This window comes from Gracilinanus agilis, chromosome 3 (assembly GCF_016433145.1).
Source record: "Gracilinanus agilis isolate LMUSP501 chromosome 3, AgileGrace, whole genome shotgun sequence".
In the NCBI taxonomy this organism is placed as follows: Eukaryota; Metazoa; Chordata; class Mammalia; order Didelphimorphia; family Didelphidae; genus Gracilinanus; species Gracilinanus agilis.
This window is the reverse complement of record NC_058132.1, coordinates 404,716,105-404,735,144: the sequence shown is the minus strand read 5'-3', so window position 1 is coordinate 404,735,144 and position 19,040 is coordinate 404,716,105. Positions and strand designations below refer to the sequence as shown.

General features: G+C 37.3%; 1 protein-coding gene across 1 annotated transcript in view; it reads left to right on the top strand.

Annotated features, from left to right (window-relative positions):
- Nucleotides 1-19,040, top strand: part of EFHC2 (EF-hand domain containing 2) — a 163,116-nt gene that overhangs the window by 15,218 nt on the left and 128,858 nt on the right. The window contains exon 3 of the mRNA XM_044669224.1: nt 7,838-7,988. Within this exon, the coding sequence (XP_044525159.1) occupies nt 7,838-7,988 (151 nt within the window). The remainder of the gene's footprint in view (nt 1-7,837; nt 7,989-19,040) is intronic.

Below are 19,040 nucleotides of genomic sequence, written 5' to 3'. Positions count from 1 at the left end.
TGAAAAGCAGCTATGGGAGAGTTCAGTCTCAGAGCAGCCTCCTTGTTAGCTAGGAAGACCCAGAAGCCTCAAGAGTTCTAGTGTATGCTGGGAAGACCTGCAGCCAGGGTAGGCCTGCAACCAGGGTTGGCCCCTAGTCAGGGCTGGCCCTCAGTCAGGGTAGGACCATGGAGGCTTTTTTGGCTGCTCTGATGGCGTCCCCTAGGTTTCACTTCAAGGACAAGGAGTCTGGAAGGGTATGGGCTGCTTTGTTATGTAGCTGATCTTCATGAACCTGCCTACCTATATTATTTGCAGGGAGGGGGTCAAGGATTAAAGGGATGTAGACCAAGATAGTTGTGGGTCTAGGGAGGCATGAGATAACGCTCCAGAGGCAATTAAAAACAGCTGAGATTGTTGTGAGGGAAGAGGCAATGGAATAGTTCTGGAACAATTTGATTTAATTTTTTTCCCCAGGTGGAATAAACTCTGGCACATACCTGTGAGTCCTTTGGGCAAGAAAATCAAAAAGTTTTTAGACTTTGATAGGACTCTCCTGAGACCCTATGGAAAATCCTTGGCAGATAATTTTAATTTTCTTGCCAGTGGTTTTTACTTTTGTTTTTCCTTTCCTAGAGTATTAATAAATAGGGGCAGCTGGGTGGCTCAGTGGATTGAGAGCCAGGCCTAGAGACTGGAGGTCCTAGGTTCAAGTCCAGCCTCGGACACTTCCAGCTGTGTGACCTTGGGCAAGTCACTTGACCCCAATTGCCCACCCTTACCACTCCTGGGCCAAGGACAGTCCCTAGCCCGGATGAAAAAGGAGGAGGGTTGGGCGTGGGGCTAGCAACCCCACCCTGTAAAAACTACATCTGCTAAAGAAACTGCAACCTAAAGTAGGGGCAGCTGGGCTAGTTCAGTGGATTAAGAGCCAGGCCTAGAGATGAAAGGTCCTAGGTTCAAACCCTGGCTCAGACACTTCCCAGCTGGGTGACCCTGAGCGACTGTGTGTCCCATTGCCTACTGGTTGTGGCCCTATGCTCCTAGAATGGAGTCCCAGGATAAAAAAAAAAAAAAAGAGTATTAATAACTGCCCTTCACACTGATTTTATGTGGGGAAAATTTAATATGTTCTTATTAAATGGAATATTTATTTAAATGCTCAGGCCCTGAGTGATATATTGCTTCAGAAGCGGAATCTAGAAGTGTTGTTAATTGTGGGTTGTTTTTTTTTTTTAATTTGCAACTTTACTAAAGCTATTATCTTTTTATCGTCATTTAAACTGTCATTTTGTCAGCAAATAGGGATAGGTTTTCTCCTCTTTTTCCTTAGTGACTGTACCTTTATTTCTCTTGTCTTATTGTTGTTACTCACATTTCCAGGCATATGTCAAATAATAGTTAGGGAAAGAGACATCCTTGCTTTATCCCGGTATTTACTGGAAAGCTTCTAGTGCATCTCTGTTGCATTTAATCCTAGCTTTTGGTTTCGATTTTTTTTTAAATTAAAAAAAAGATCCTTCTATACTTGTGCTTTGTAGACTTTTTAAAAAGCATAAATGAAGGTCATACTTTATGAAAGACTTTTTAAAAATTTATTATTGCCTCTCGCCTTATACCTTTCTGTTCTTCATTCTCACTAGGACCTTTATTCCCTCTACCCCTCAGTTCTTTTCCATATTATCAGTCTTGCACTAGCTATATTATCTTCCCTATCTATCTCAATCCTTTGGTGAACTGGTTCAACTACATACTATCTTCATCCCTCAAATTCTTTGCTCCTTTGTCTTATCACTGGTTACACCTTACCAAACCCCACCCTTACTCCAACAATCTGCCTTTTTTCCATCTGTTCACATATTTTTGCATGGAATTGTCAACCTGAAAAAAATCAGAGAACTATGAGAGATTATGATAAAAAACACAGATCCTCTGCCCTAGGAGCAATATAATCTTGGAAAAGACACACAGCATTGTAATACTTGGAAGACCTGTTGATCTACAAAAAGTAGTGAGCTTATATATTTTTTAGGAAACAGAGAGGGAAGGGCAATGAATGGTTACTTGAGGTCACAAATGCTTAGGGTGGTGGGAGTAGCCTTGATGCAATAGCTAAGGTAGTTGGAAAGGTACTTTAGGTTTCATTGTCTTTGGCTAATCCTGGCTAGGGTAATTGGAAAGATACTTAAGAATTTATTGAGCAGTTGGGTGGTTCAGTGGATTGAGAGTCAGGCCTAGAGACAGGTTCTGGGTTCAAATTTGATCTCAGACACTATGTGACCCTAGGTAAGTCACTTAATCCTTATTACCTAGCCCTTACTGCTCTTCTTCCTTAGAACCAATGTACAGTATTGATTCTAAGATGGAATGTAAGGGTAAAATTTTTTTTAAATTGGCTTCTTTAAACTCAGTCCTTCGGAAGAAGGGCAAATTATTTGTTGCCAGTAACAATGATAATGATGGTGATGATGGTAGCATTTTATGTAGTGCTTATATTTTATTTTATATTCACAACAACTCTGGTGCTATCATCCTTATTTTACAGATGAATTTTTAACATACTCATATCTCCCACATCTCCCTTACTAGATCCAGCCATTTTCACTATCTGATATATTGCATCTTTCCTCTCCTTGAGAAATCTACACTTTCCTTTGAATTTTTAGTTTTGTTTTGCCTGAAAGCATGATTGTAACTCTTGCTTTTTTGGATATAACTGATGCATAGTGAATTTTATTCTAATCTCTCATTTTGATTCTCACCTCTCACTTTACTTTTTAGAGATGTTTCTTATAAACTACAGATTGTGAAGATTTTTAATTTATTGGATTATTTATTCCATTCACATTTAAAAATCTGAGATTATGATTGCTTTTTGTTTTTAAACCCTAACATTAATTTTGTTTAGACTCCTTTGATGTAACCCTATTCCCAGAGGCTCTATTCTTTTCTAGTCTCCTCCCACTTGTCAAACATTTCCCTAGTTTTGTAGTTTTAATTAAGTTGTTGATTTATTTTCCTTTCATTTTTGGTCTTCCTTTCCTATTCTTAGGTAAGTAGTTAGTTAAAAATCTCCCCATCTCTCTTTACCTCCCATTTCTTGTATTTGCTTTCTTTTTAATGTGCCATTTTCCAAATTTTTTGCTTTGTTCACTTAATTTTTATCTTTCTATTCTGAATTTTCATTCTGATTCATGGTTTATTCTCTTATTTATTCTTCTTTAATCTATGTTTTTCATGAGTTTAGTGTTTCTGAAGTACTGGGTGTAAGTTCCTCTTTCTAACCAATTTGTGTGATATTACCTTTACAGATCTTCTTTGTCCCTTTTTTTATATTGTGCCTTAAACTTATATTGTGAGTTATATGAATAGAAGCATTGTCCATGGTAATAATTATTGTGTCCCCAATTGTGGTGGTCCATATTTATCCGTGGACTTCTTCTCCATGATCACCTTCCTGTCATCTATGCCATTTTATCCCTGAGTCCTTTTCCCAACTACAGTCTTGGTCCACCTGCAATTTCCATATCACCTCACAGAGCTGAAATATTATTTCCCTTGGGCCACAATGTTGTTTTTGGCACAACACTCTCAGAGAAAGAATTCTCTCCAGATACCAGTTTCCCTCAATTAGTTATGTCATGAGACCCTCATCTTCCATTGCTAATATATCTCTTCCCCTACTAGAGTCTAGAGTACTTTGCAGTAGTAACTCTACTCACTGTTAAGGAGGAATCCCTGTTCCACCTTTTTATTCCTTCAGTTTCAATCCTGCCATTTTGTGCCTGAGAGGCATCATTCATTCCCTCTTTGCCCATGAATTTGAAAAGGATATGTCTATTCTGCTCTATATTTTACCTTCCCTCTCCTTATTTATGTAACCTTCCACTCTGTAACTTTATCCTATAAAATACATTGATTAACCTGTGAGGAGATTGTCAGATTTAGACCAGGTAGCCTCTCTTTTTGTTATTGTTGTTGTTTTCCCTTCTCTATCTCTGTCTCTGTCTCTTCTTTCTCTCTTTTCCACTTTCTTCTCTCTCTTCCTCTTCCTCTCTCTCTTTCCCTCCCTCACACATCTCTCTCTCCCTATCTCTTTTCTCTCTGCCCTCCCCACACTTTCCTGAGGCCCTGTATCTGATGAGCCACGTGTAGTGCCCATCTGGTTGGTCCCATTGAATGTCCATGTCTTTTTCGATTGATATTTAGGCTCAGGTTTTCAGGGCATATTATTTCAAGTTGCATCTTGAGCTCTTTTGCTTTTCTAAATATATTATTCCGTTTTTTCCTGTGATTTCTGGTGGGTGCAGAGTATTCTTTTGTTACCTGAATTTCTTGTCCTTTATATTTAAAGTTTTTTTTGAAGAAGTTATTGTTTGGCAATGGAATTATGATATATAACAACTATGTGCTAGAGTTTGAAGCATAGGGCTTTTTTTTGGCGTGAAGGTTATCTCAGGATTCTAATCCTGGGTACTTTGTTTCTATACTTTAGAGAATTTCTAGGCAGTTTTTTCTTCTATTCATTCTTGCATTATAATGTTCACACTTTTGATTTGTCATGTTATTTTGGGAGACCTATGATCTTTAAGTTGTCCCTATACCTTCTATTTTCATGATCAATATGTATTGCTTATATAGACATCATGTATTCTTTTTTTTTTAAAGCCTTTACCTTCTGTCTTTGAATACTATGTGTTGGTTCCAAGGCAGAAGAGTGGTAAGAGCTAGGCCAGTGATGGGCAAACTATGGGCCCATGGGCCAGATGCAGCCCCCTGAAATGTTCTATCTGGTCTCGACATTATTCCTAATCTGACAAATACAATGAGTAGGATACAATACAATGAAACTTCAAAATAGTTGCCTTAGAAACAGACTGACAGACATTTCCTTTCCTTTGGCTCCCTCTTTACAAAGTTTGCCCATCACTGGGCTAGGCAATGGGGGCTAAGTGACGTGCCTAGGATCACATAGCTGGGAAGTATCTGAGGCCAGATTTGAACCCAGGACCTACCATCTCTAGGCCAGGCTCTCAATCCACTGATCCACCTTGCTGCCTCCTCTTCTAGTCTTTTTGCCATTTGTTCTGGTCTAAATCTCTCAAGGTTCTGATTTGTCTTTGGTCATTAAAAAATATTCCGTTGCTATGATAATTCCATGGCTTGAGAATCCATAAAGTTCTGTGTTTCATTAGATCTGTTTATTTTCTTGTCTTTCAAGAGACATTTTTAATCTTTTAGATTTTATTGATACTCTTTTTTTTATTTTAGCATCTTCTCTAATCAGTTATCTGTTTATGCTTCAGGTTCATAACTGCATCTTCTTCCTTCTGAGATCTTTGGTGGTTTCAGTCTTTTTTCCCTTTATAATCTCCTGTCATCCACTTTCTCATTCCTTCCCTTTGGATGAAGGGTTGAACTCTGAATTTAGGCCTTAGAACTATCTTAGCCTCTTCCCACTTTGGGAAATTAACTTGTCAATGACCCAGAGGCCAGTGGCTCATGAAAGTAACTTTATCATCCCAAATAACTTCTCAGTAGACAGGTGCATCCCATTCCTCTTCAGACTTTGTGCAACCCTGGACCCTTATCTCCTTGCCACTGTTCCCTCCTTTCTTCATTTTTCTGAGCTGATTCAGCATCTGCCACTTTTCACACGTTTGGGGAGGGTAGAGTGAGCGCTCTGGGCAGCATTTCTGCCCTCCTGGGGTTCTCCAGTTAGGGGCTAAGCAGAGCGCAGTTCTCTGCCAGTTTGGTCTCTCGCCCCTCCGCTATCCTCATGTGGCTGGCCAGAGTCGAGGCCCACTGCTTGTTGCAACAGAATGCGGGTGGGGAGGGCAGAAGTAGAACGTTCTGGCAGAGGCTGCAGCATCAGGGAAATTGCAGAGTGGTTCCAGGACATGAGCCAGTGGGCCGAGTCGTGAATCCTGTTGTAGAGTGTGGTAGGGGAGTGCTGAGCAAAGCATCACTAGGGATTAGCTCTCTCCACAGTTCATTCATTACCTTGTTGGGATTTTTGTTTTCACGTAGAGACAACTATAATTGCTTGCTAGGTGGTGCAGTGGATAGAGCGCTGGGCCTGGAGTCAGGAAAACTCATCTTCCTGAGTTAAAATCTAGCTTCAGACACTTACTAGCTGGGTGACCCTGGGCAAGTCACTTAACCTTGTTGGCCTCAGTTTTCTCATCTGTAAAATGAACTGGAGAAGGAAATGGAAAAACCACTCCAGTATCTTTGCCAAGAAAACCCCAGATTAGGTCCTAAAGAATCAGAAACAACTGAAAAATGGCTGAACAACAAAAAATGTCACACAATTCCTTTTTTAAAGGGTTTTTTTTTTGAGACTTAGTGGGACCTGAAAAAACTTTCTGTGTCTTGGCCATATGATTCTGGAGCCTCTAAAGTACTTTAACTACTAAGCAAAATTTATACTTGATCCTTGGAACAATGGGTAAACTAATGAAATTCACTGAGTGAGTGACCTAGTCAGACCTGTGCTTTGGAGGCTGTGTGGAGAAGGATTTGGAGTAGGGAAAGACTTGAGGCAGGGGGACCAATTAGGAAGTCATCAAAATAGACCAGATGAGGACTAAGGAGGGCCTGAACTAGGATAAGGAGACAAATGCAAGAAGAGTTGTTGAAGTAGACAGGACAAGATTTGGCTTATCCCTGGGATACCTGAGACGGAAGGAATGACCCTGTCCTTGTGGACTTATACGACTGGGAGAATAGTAGGGCCCTCAACAGAAATGGGAAAGTTCTGAAGAGGGATGGATTTTGGAGGAAAGATAATGATTGCTGTTTTGGATATTTTGAATTTGAGATATTTGTGGAACATACAATTCTTTGAATATTTTTTTGGAGGATATACTATTAGGGATGGTGTAGTAGATAGAGTGCCAAGCATGGATTCAGGAAGATATGAGTTCAAATCTGGCCTCAGACACTAAGTGTGTGACTCTGGCCAAGTTGCTTGACCCTCATTTACCTCAGTTTCCTCAACTGGGGATTATTGAGCACCTACTACCTAGGATTATGGTGAGAAATGAGGATCAAATGATCAAATCTAGCCTGATGCCTAGAACGTAGTAAGTGCTATATAAATGTCATCACCTGATTTGGGGGGAAGGATGTAGTAAAATCTTCTGGGAGATTACATGGGAATAACTAACCCATGTTTTATTGGGATTCAAAACAGCAACTGTTCACCTCTCTCCTAGGAATTTTCCCTTTATATGCTTGATTCTTCTCTCTCTTACATTGTTCCTTTCCTTCAATCAGTGAACCCTTCCATTAATAGTTATTTTTGGAGCATCAATGATGTCCCTCCCCTCCAAACCCAGTGCTGTAGGGATTTAGGAGAACTGTAAGAGACAGTCTTTACCTTCAAAGAGCTTCAGTTTAGTTAAAAGAACAATCTATTTAGGCCTCTTTAAAATGCTTTGGGAAATGGAGTTGTGGGCCATTGAGCCAGATGAATATTTACTTAAACCCAGGATATTTTCTAATTATTGTACTTTTTGAGAGGTTATGTAGTGAAATGTATTGCTGAAGGCTTTCTTAACCTCCAGGAAGAAGCGTATTACCTTTAAAATACACACTGCTGGCAGTTCACTGTGTGCTGCCTAAAGAAGTATGCTTTTGGGTCTATGGTACATTCGAATGACTTTCTCACTGCTCTAATGACTTTTTCTTATTCAGATAATGATGAAAGCAAATAATACTCACATATTGTCATTTTGAGTGTATATCCAAAATACTAGGTGTTATTACTAAAAGGTACCTAATTTGTAAAAGAGAGATTTTAAAAGTAAATACATGCATTTATTGAGCTGTTTTATTTACATTTATTCTGCAGGTGTTAGCTTTTGATGCCTATTTTGAAGATGAAGTGCCAGATAAAAACCAAGAGTTATATAGGATAAGACACTGTAGAATCTACTTCTACCTTGAAGATGACACAATTCAAGTACTTGAACCACAGCTGAAAAATAGTGGGATGCCACAAGGTATCTATTTAAATCAGCCGTGAAATTGTACATCTTTACTTCCTTTTTGTCTTCATGAAAGCCTTCGTAGGAATGACTCTTGAGATTTATAGCACTAGCATTATTTTGTTTATATAAGCTACTTATGAATGAGGAAAATGATTTTCACATATATTACATATTATGTGTGCATGTTTATGTATATGAACATATATATGAGTGCCAGTCTTTTTTACTTTGAAAAATGAGTCTTTTATTCCCTGGTTTATTCATAAAACTAGTCTCAACTTTGAATTTCCAAGTTTTTCATGTAGATTTTTCTATTCCTTCCTTCCTTCCTTCCTTCCTTCCTTCCTTCCTTCCTTCCTTCCTTCCTTCCTTCCTTCCTTCCTTTTATATAGAAGCATTCTGTTTAGTGAAAAAGTGCTGCTCTGGAGTCAGATGGCTCCAGTTATAGTCTAGCCATAACTACTAGCTGGGCAGTTTTTAATCACTTCACCCCTCTCTGTATTGCATTTTTTCTCTTTTAGAAAGTAGGGGTGTTGATGCCTACACTACCTACTTCACAGAGTTGTTGTGAGGATCAAATGAGATAATGGATACTCAGTGTAAATAAAAATCAGCTAGAACTTGTCATCTGCTTTTAATTTGTTGCATTAGATTAATAGTGCCCAGTTCATGCTGTTTTGGTATTGCTGCCCAATTATATTTGCCAAATGCCTCAATCTGTGACTTCTCTTGGTTTTACCATCAGAGTAGTGTTCAACTTAAGAATGGTAAGGGAAGCCCTTTGAACCATTTCCTATAAGTCTCAAGCTCAAAATATTGATACTTTCTTTTTTATTTTTAAATCTGTACCTTCTGTCTTAGAATTGATACTGTGTATTGGATCCAAGGCAGAAGAGTGGTAAGGGCTAGGCAATGGGGGTTAAATGACTTGCCCAGGGTCACACAGCTAGGATGTGTCTGAGACTAGATTTGAACCCAGGACCACCTATCTCTAGGCCTAGGTCTCAATCTACTGAGCTACTTAGCTGCCCAGATATTGGTACTTTCTGGAAGAATCTCACTTTGTTTACTAAAATGGATTTTGTTATATCCTTTCTAAATGAGTGGAATAATGAGGCACTTCTGAATTCTTTACCGATTAGCCTACAGGGGATCTTGGCAGGGGATCTTTTTCTGGTTTTAATTTTTTAAAAAAGGTTTGTTAAGAGTATTCCTTTTTGCAGAGGAAATGGAGCAGAGCTCTAAGTTGTCAGGCACTATCTAAAAGTTTTTTTTTTTTAATTTATGAGTAAATGTAGAAAGTTTTCAAATAAATATTTAATATAGAAAAACTAAATTTTAAAACCTTCTAAGTTCCATAAAGAATATAAAGTCTGCCTAACTGCCAAACATTATTTGAATAGGTAAACAATTTTGCTCCCCACAGCTTTTCTTTTTAGGCCATTGGTCCTTGACCAATTTAATATCTTGGAAGAATTAAGAAGTATCTTATGCATGAGTTATGAAGTTAAAAGGAAAGATTTTTAATAGTATTTTTCCAATCCCCCATGCTTCATCATCACATCATCATATTTTAAAAGAATATTGAGGAAACTTATAGTACTCTGACTGTGGCCAGAGTTTACAATACTCTGTCTGAGTTGTCTGAAAAGTTTGGGAAATCAATAGTACTCTGACTTGAGATGCTTCAGATGGCCCTAAAGATTGCAGTATTATGCAACCATTCTAGAGAGCAATTTGGAATTATGCCCAAAGGGCTATAATACACTTTGACCTTTTGCATACTGTATACTGTTTGACTCAGAAATACCACTGCTAGGTTTGTATCTCAAAGAAAAGGAACTATATATACAAAGATATTTATAGCAGCTCTTTTTGGGGGCCAAGAAATTGGAAATTGAGAAGATGCCCATCAATTGAGGAATGACTGAATAAGTCATGGTATACGATCTTGATGGAATACCATTGTGCTATAAGAAACGATTAGGAGAATGCTCTCAGAAAAACCTGGAAAGACTTACATGAACTGATGCAGAGTGAAGCAAGCAGAACAGAAGAACATTGTGCCCAGTCACAGCAATACTGTATGATGAACAATTGTGAATGACTTGGTTATCCTCAGCAATACAGTGATCCAAGACAGTTCCCTAAGACTAATGATGAAAAATGCTACCCATTTTCAGAGGAAGAACTTATGGAATCTGAATGCAGATAACAGCATACTTTTTAAAATTTAATTTATTTTTGTTTGTTTTGGTCTGTTTTCTTTCACAACATAACTGGTATGTAAATGTTTTGCATATGTATAACCTATATAAAATTGCTTGCTGTCTCAGGGAAGGATGAGAGAAGGAAAGGAGAGCATTTGGAACTCAAAAATTTAAAAAACAAATGTTAAAAATTGTTTTTACATGTAATTGGGAAAACATACAACATTAAAAAAAGAAAAAGATGAAGGTGCTCTGGCCTCAGACTGTGTAAGCAGTCCTGAAATCTTCTAGTTCTCTGAATACAGACCCATTAAGGAAAGCAGAAGCCAGTGCTGCATTGGAAGTTAGGAACCCAGACAAGCAAAGACAGGACTCAACAGCTTCTGAGTGCCCCATCAAAGGGTGGACGAGGGGACAGGTCTTGGCATTGATTCTCAAATCAGGAACTGAGATTGAAATTTGAGTAAACATAAGACTTTGAATACTATGAAGCAACATTATGTGTTCAAAGATGCCCAAGAGACAAACTCAGAAGAGAGTAACTTTACAGCAGAGTTTGGGGTGGGGTAGGATGGGGGAAGAATGACTTTGCTACAGAGATTATGGAAGAGTAACTGGAAGAATGATGTAAGGGATATATGGTAGAACTGATGATCTATTTTGCACAACTGACATTGTTGCTCTGCTGCTGTTCCTTTAATTATTATTATTCTCATTTTTAAAATAAACCTTTATCTTCCATCTTAGAATCAATACTGTGCATTGGTTCCCAGGTAGAAGAACAGTAAAGGCTGCACAATGGGGGTTAAGTGACTTGGCCAGGGTCATATAGCTAGGAAGTGTCTCAGGTCAGATTTGAACCCAGAACCTCCCATGTCTAGACCCTGTTCTCAATCCACTGAGTTACCTAGTTACCTCCACTACTATTTTTTTTTGTACCTGTTCCAGGGATATGGATTTTGAGCTGGGCACCAGAGCTGTCAATGAGGAGGAATTGCTTCCTCCCCTCTCATTGTCCTTAGGCCCCAAATTCTCCCTTTCCTGCCCTCCATATTGATTCTACCCAACACCATACACAACAGATGGTATTTTTAGGCTAGGCCAGTTCTCTAAGGTGGAGGGTATAGAACATTTGGTTTCCTTGCTTCCAGAAGCATAAATGGCTTAGCTTGGTAGGGGTTAGTGCCAGAACTTTTATTGGAACTCTTGCTGCCTTCTGGTGACTGGACCTATATTGCTGTTGTAAATACAGAGCAGAAGAATATAGGGCTTTTTGTATATATTCTTTTTCAGTGTAGAAAATTAATTCTTTCAATTTCTTGTCATTAGAGTTGTTTTGCTTGCATTCTGTGTTCCATTGTATTTTATTTCTTGAGCCTAAATGGACTGGAATGGCCTTGGTTAGGCCTGGCCCAGAATATTTGATGTAGTTAGTTGGCAGGGGTTATTTTTTGGTAAAATTAATTTTCTTACGTGGGGGAATAGTATTGGGAGCTGTGTGATAGAATAACCAGATATACAACATTTTTGTTTCTTATGGCCATAGTATTTGGGGTTTATGTGGAACCTTTTTGGTAGGCTAAAGAAAAAGCTACCAATTGCCTTTTGGGATTGGCATGATGGATATTTGAAGAGCTTAACAGAGATTGTAAAAATATTCCCTGACTTTTATCCAAAGCTTAATAGAGGCTAGATTGTCACTAAAGGAAAGTGAAGATAAATTATCCATTTATATTAGTACTTGGAGGTAGAGGGGAATGGGAAGAGAATAATTATTTATATAGTACATACTGTGTGCCAGGCACTGTGCTAATAAGCACTTTATAAATATTATCTCATTTGAACCGTACAATAATTCTGCAAATATAGGTGCAGTCATTCTCATTTTGCTATTGAGGAAACTGAGGCAAAAGAGCTTTTGTTCTTTAAAAATCATTCCTTAAAGTAGCAGAGTGGTTAATGGATATAGCCATAATGTAGGTGAAAAGAGGAATATTATTGGAGGAGAAGATTAATGGGCTACAAGTAGAATGCATTCTCCAGAGGTTTCTCTGGGATTTTACTAAACCTTGTCAAGATTAGGGTTATAAGGGAAGAGAATAGAAAGAAGTGGGAGTGTCGATGAATTTCTGGAAGGGTTGAGAAAATTCTGGGCTTATCCTATTGATTATTCTATGATAATCCTGTTCCTCCATGAGAGTGTTAGAGAATGAGTATACTTTCACTACCAAGGAACTGACATAGTTAAAGGAAAAATTAAAAAGAGTAAACTAATTAACCATTCAAACAGTGGCCAATGAGGGTGTAATCTAATGGGGAAAATTTAGATTTTTTTTTTCTCTATTACAGAGCTCAATCATCTGGGAGAATTTATAGAGAATTTGCTCTTGCCAAGTCAGATAAATCATTTGTAAGCTCCAGATAAGGATGGTCCTTTTTCAAATGGATAAAATAGGAAGCTCATTACCTTTCCAGCAAAGGAATAGGGTGAAATTTTAAATTGAAATGCCTTCGATGGACAGGATTTACGTCCCTTTCCCATGACATGCCACTACTTAAAACTGGCAATCTTAGGCTTCAATTAGATGCTGTATTTTGGGCAGAACCACAGATGCTGAAGCATCAGGCTTTAGATATGGTATAGATCTTTCCTGCCAGATTACACTGCTAGCTTAGGCAGATTAATTGGTGATGATTGAAACAGCCTCATCAAATGCCAGGGAAAATAGTGCTGTCTACACAAGGCAATCTAAGGATGATGGGAGGAGTGACTATCACCACTTTCATTGGGTGGAAGACAATGATGGTCTTTCCTGTAAGGATCATTAAGTGTGGCTTTTAAAACGAGATGAACAAGATGATTGATGGTTGCACTACAGGGCTGTGAGAAGATTCTGTAAGGATATTTGGGACTAGAAAAGTAAGGGTTCTTATGCCCCAGCAGAATTTAGTATTTCTCTGAAATCTTCCCACCCCTACCTGATCATTCCCTACTTTGTTTAGATGTTCAGACACCTGAGTCTTTGCATCTGAATTTGAGGGACTGTTGGAATGCATTCCACTAGGTTGATCAGTGAGAATTGTCTGAGGATGTAGTTACTGATGCTCACTCTCCCAGAGACTAATAAGGAAGACCAGAGGTTTTTTGGACTCTTCAGGATTTAAAGCATCTGTTTTCCCCACCTGGATATCTTGATGGCTTTTATCTCACAAATCTGTTTCTTTCAAATGGTGCCTGGAAGAGGCTGTATAGCTTTGGAAGACCTCAAGGTCACTCTTCTCCAACAGTCTTATGATCTGATGGAGTTTATGCTCTTGAAAGTCTTTGTAAGGATCAAGCTGAGTGAAGCCTTTGGCAAGTACTGAGGGGTAACTAGATTAAATAGCCATTAGATTTTTGGAACCCTAATCTCCCTGAAGTGGCCATTTATTATGCCACTTTTGAAAAATAATTGCCTATCTATATTGTTGGATCTTAGTTTCTTATTATCTTTGTCTAGAGTTATCAATTATGGATTGGATGATGTAAGAGGGATCCTCTAACAAGATGGATTCAGCACAATAATCTTTTGTCATTAATGGAAAAGATATATCCAAGAGAATGCTTGTGATATTGCTGGAGGCAATTGTTAGCCTTCTCCATTAGCCCAGTGGACCCCTGCCTTTGGACATAGCACTTGAGAAACATTGTTTTGCTTATTTCACCGATAGCTCATCTGTATCACATATGCAACTGGACCACCATGGCCATTAATGATGGAATTGGGGACATTCTGAGAGACAGAGATGCAGGCAAATCTTCCTAGTGGAACATCCTGTGAACTTCTTTACTGGTTATTAGAGATTCCTGAGGGACATGACAGACTAGATTCTAATTTTTATACTTATGGTTCTGACCGAATGATCTGGTAACTGAAGAGACCAGAATTTCACAATTACATGCTTATCCACTTTTATTTTGCCTATATCTTCCACTAAATAAAGTTTATAGGGCATGTAGGTACCCATAAACATTATACAGCTTTGGCTGAACTGAATAATTGAGTTGATGCTTTTGCCAGAATATTATAGATTGAGGACAAGGTCTAACATAAGACTGGGTGTGGATAATGCTATGTTGTAGTAGGTATAGGGCGATATGATTCCCTTAATGAAAGATAATACAGTTATGCTCCTCTTGCCAATCAGAAGATCCACCTTCCCAGAATCACTATGCATATCACATTCTCAACTTGCTTATGAATGCCAGATTGATTATATTGGCCTTCTTCCATCTCAGGCTCTTGCTACATTTAATAGTTATTCATGATATGGTATATTGCAGCAACATTTTAGTGTACTATCAAGGAAGGCAGTCATTCTCAGAACCCTGACGGAACACATCCTTCTTCCTTTGGGCTTCTCCTGTATTACCCGGGACCCATTTTTAAATTAATTAACTAATTAATTTATTAATTTTTGTGAATGAAATCTAAGGCTTTTTACCATCACATTCACTGGGGCTTTCCATCTTCCATGCCATCCTCAGGTAACTAGTTTTGTCAAAGTGCTGAGATGGACTTTTAAGATGATGGCTTCATCTTATCCTTGATTTTAAAAGCTTTGTCTATTGGAAAGCATGGCTCCAGTGCCAGCACCATCTGATCATAGGTTCAGTGTTGGGACAAAAGGAGGCACTTATAAGACACTGAAAATCTAATAAAAAAGGCTTATTTTGCCTTTAACACAATAAGAATATGCAACAAGGATATAGTGGCACCTAGTTTCTCTGGATGTGGGCCCCTTTATATCCATCTGGAAACTCATCTGGTCAACAAGTCATCAGGCAGTGGCAACTCACACAGTCTCAGGAACCCACCAAACCTGAGAAGCATAGACTTTGCATAACTACAATTTTTTTAATGCCCCTGCACAAGGCAGCTACATTAGGAAAGCTAGGAGCCAGTCAGGTTGGGTAGAAGGGAGGAAGCTGTGCCAGGGAAGCTGAGACTGAAAAAAATTTCATCAGGAAATGCTGGTGCTTCGTCCTATATTCCTGAGGAAGCATCTTTTCCAAAAATGGGGAGTGTTCTACACTCTAGCAGTTTCTTGGAACCCACTTTTGGGAAGCCTTATCTAATTAGGATGGACTTCTTTTGTTGATAAGTCTAGTTGACCTTTTTTTGGCCCTTTTCTTTTTTCTGTGTGGAACCAACTGTAGGCCTTTAGATTTCTGTAGGAAATATTCCAAATGTTGCCTACAACCTGACTAAAAAATTCAGTGTCTCCTTAATGAAAGGTGTTTTTTTCTACCTGGGATAGTTCAGATAACTACTGACTAGAAAGAAAGAGTTCAGGGGACCAGGAGATGGAATCATTAGGAGGTGCCTTTTAAAAATGACATGGAGGAGATAAAACAATTTTTTTTATGATCATGTTGTCAATGAATTAAGCTGAGAAAGGGGCTCTCTTTTAGGTGATTTCATGGCAGTTTAGCATGTCTGATGAAGGTAAGAGAGAACATTCAAATCTCACACAAGAATGAGGTGTGGTCCTTTAGTAGAGATGCTTAAAGGAACAGAGATTTGGCATCCACTTCTTTCAAGTTAGGGCTTATAACAAGCCCCATCTAAAGTGCACTGATCCACAGGCTTATGATTCTATAGAGGATATGATATTGGAAGACTATCCATAAGCATCAGGCTAAGTGGAGCCTTTAGTAAGTCTTAATGGGTAACTAGATTAAACAGCTATTACAGTTCTGGAGCCAACCACTTTTGATGTACTCCTGATGGTTTTCCTTAGGAATGGTTCCCTGAACTGCACAAATGATCTAAATAAAGTCTGACAATGTGAGAATATAGTGGTACCATCACTCACGTCTCTGGAAGTTATAGTTCTCCTCATTTAGCTCAAGATTATATTATTTTTATTTTTTGGTGGGAACAGGGTCTGCCATATCACTCTTATAGTCTGACTTCTGCGTTAGCCTATTATAACACTTTTAGATCCTAATTTGTCATAAAGTATGTTTTCTATCTCTCCTATTTTTGTGTCATCTGAAGATATGATAAGCATACAATCAGTATCATATCATTGTCAAATAAATATCACAGGGTCAAACATGGATCCCTAGGGTATTCTCCTGGAAACCTACTGGCACTTTGACACTGAACCATTAACAGTCTTAGTCTGGCCATTCAACCACTTGTGAACCTATCTGATTTATGATTGTCTAATCCATACCTCTCTATTTCTTCACAAAAATAGTATGATATACTATTTATTATACTAGGTTAATTATATCCACATCATTTCTTTTCATCTAATAGTTTAGTTATCCTATTAAAAAAGGCATGACTTTGATGTAGCTATACTGGCTCTCTGTAATCTTCACTTCCTTTTTTAGATGTTCACCAATCATCTCTTTAATGATGTATTTTAGAATTTTTCCACATTCAGGTTGCTGGTCTATATTTTGCAGCCTTTGTTCTTTCCTTTTTTGAAAATTGGGTCATTTATCCTTCTCCAATCTTGTGGCACCTCTTTCATTTTTCATGAACTTTTGGATATCACTGATAATGGTTCAGAGATCACTCTACCAATTCCTTCAGGATTCTGGTATATAGTTCATCTGAGCCAGGTGACTTGAAGCCATCAAAGACACCTAGGTGTTCTCTTATTATCTCCTTAGCAATTTTGTGTATCAGCTCTCTGTTAGTCATCCTTGTTCCTTTTTTCTAACAGGCAGGTCACTTTGCCTTGCAGAGAAAATAGAAAGAATTAAATATTTCTAACTTCTATTGTTGGTTAATTATTATGGCTAGTAGTTATCATAATTATCAAAGAAAACTTCTCCTTTCTAATTTCTTCCTTTTTCTTCCATTGTAATTTTAAAAGAAAAAAAAACCCACTGTTATTCTTAGTTTCTATTACTCATTCTGTTCTTTAGTATTACTGACACCATTTTTTATAAGTAGTCCATCCCCTTTCCTCCTTTCTCCCTATCAATATTTTTTTCAGAATAATTTCTGCTCCATCTTACACTTGTTGGGTTAATTTTCTGTGGCCGTATTTTCTTATTTTGATCTTCCATTAATTGATTGTTTATTTTAACTTCAATATGTTTCTACCTGCCCGAAGCAAAGAAGGCCCAATTTAGAGGGAATTTAATTTATGCTTTAAAAAGAGCTCATACTATCCTCCGAGGAATGCTTTTCCAGCAACTATCCTGTGGTAACTATGGAAGGAAAGAGGAGTTTCAATATTTTTCCCTTGTACATGGTGCCATTATCTTCACATACTATACTGTTAAAAAATGCAGAAAAGCAACAATGTTAAATGTAATTCTTACTAACTGACTTACATTTATGGAAAATAGTGCTATCATGCAACAGATAAATGGTCAAAGTATATAAACATATGGCTTTCAGAGGAAGAAATCCAAGCTATCAAGAGCCATATGTAAGAAATACTTTAAAGCATTAATAATTAGAAAATTTAAAATGAAAAGCAACTTTGATATTCCACCTCATGACCACTAGATTGGCAAAAATGACAATAGAATAAAATTACAAATAGCAAAAATGCTGCAGAAAAATAGACATTCTAATACACTACTGAGGGAGTTACAAATATTTTTTATATACATGGATTCTTTTCCCTCTTTATTTCTTTGGAATATAGGACCAATCATGATATAATTGGGCCCAAAAGTATGTACTTTTTGGTAACATTGTAGGTATAATTACAAATTACTTTCCAGAATGATTTTTATGTAAACATAAAAAAGAAAAAATAACTTCAGAGGACATTAGAACTCTAATGGTAAATCATGAACCCAGAGGACTGAAGATGAAAATATTCTACCTATCTCCTGCCAAGAAATGATAAACTTAAAATGTAAACTCTTACATATGCTTTTGAACATGACTAATGCAAGAATCTGTTTTGTTGAACTATGCATATATGTAATGAGTTTTATTTTTCCTTTAAAACTTTTTTTCTATAGTGAGAGAGAAAATAAATGTTTGTAAAAATAAATAAGTTAAAAAAACCTCTTCCTGAACACAATGCAATAAAAAGTATAACTAATAAAGCACCTAACTTACCAATACCAAAAATGAAAAAAGGAGAATTTGCAACAAATGAAGAGGATATAAAGAAAATTATTAGGAAATACCTTCCTCAATTATATGTACCCCAAACTGATAAATGAAAGTAAAAGGGATTCATATCTAAAAAAAATAGCTAGTTTAGCAGAACAAAGAATAAAAATTTTCTTTCTTAATTTATTTATTTATATTGTTATTTTATTCTTAGAAAAATAAATTTAGTACTAAATGAACTCCCAAATTGAGTGTGAGTAGATGGAACCACACCTTGATGAATTTGTAATTAAATTCCATCAAACATTCAAAGAACAATTTAATTCCAATCTTTTTGAAACTGTTTGTAAAAGACAGGAAAATAAGACAGACTACCAAATTTCTTCTGTAACAAAAATATGGTCTTGGTGCCAAAACTAGGGAAGGAAAAAGTAGAAAAGGAAAAAATACAGACTAATATCCTCTTATAAATGCCAATATAAAATTTTTGGCTAAGAGGTTATAGTTACATATTTTTAATAATACACAGATTGGGCTTATACCAGTAATTAAACCAGTAAATACCATTGATCAGACTGGGTTTATACCACTAATGGAGACCTGGTTCTAAAAGATTATAAATTATATTAGTACCAAAAAAACTCACGATTTCATAAAAAGGTGTTATTAAATCTTTATTTATTTATTTTTATTTTTTTTTAACATTTATTAATCTACATTTTTAACATGGTTACCTGATTCATGCTCCTACTTTCCCCTTCACCCCC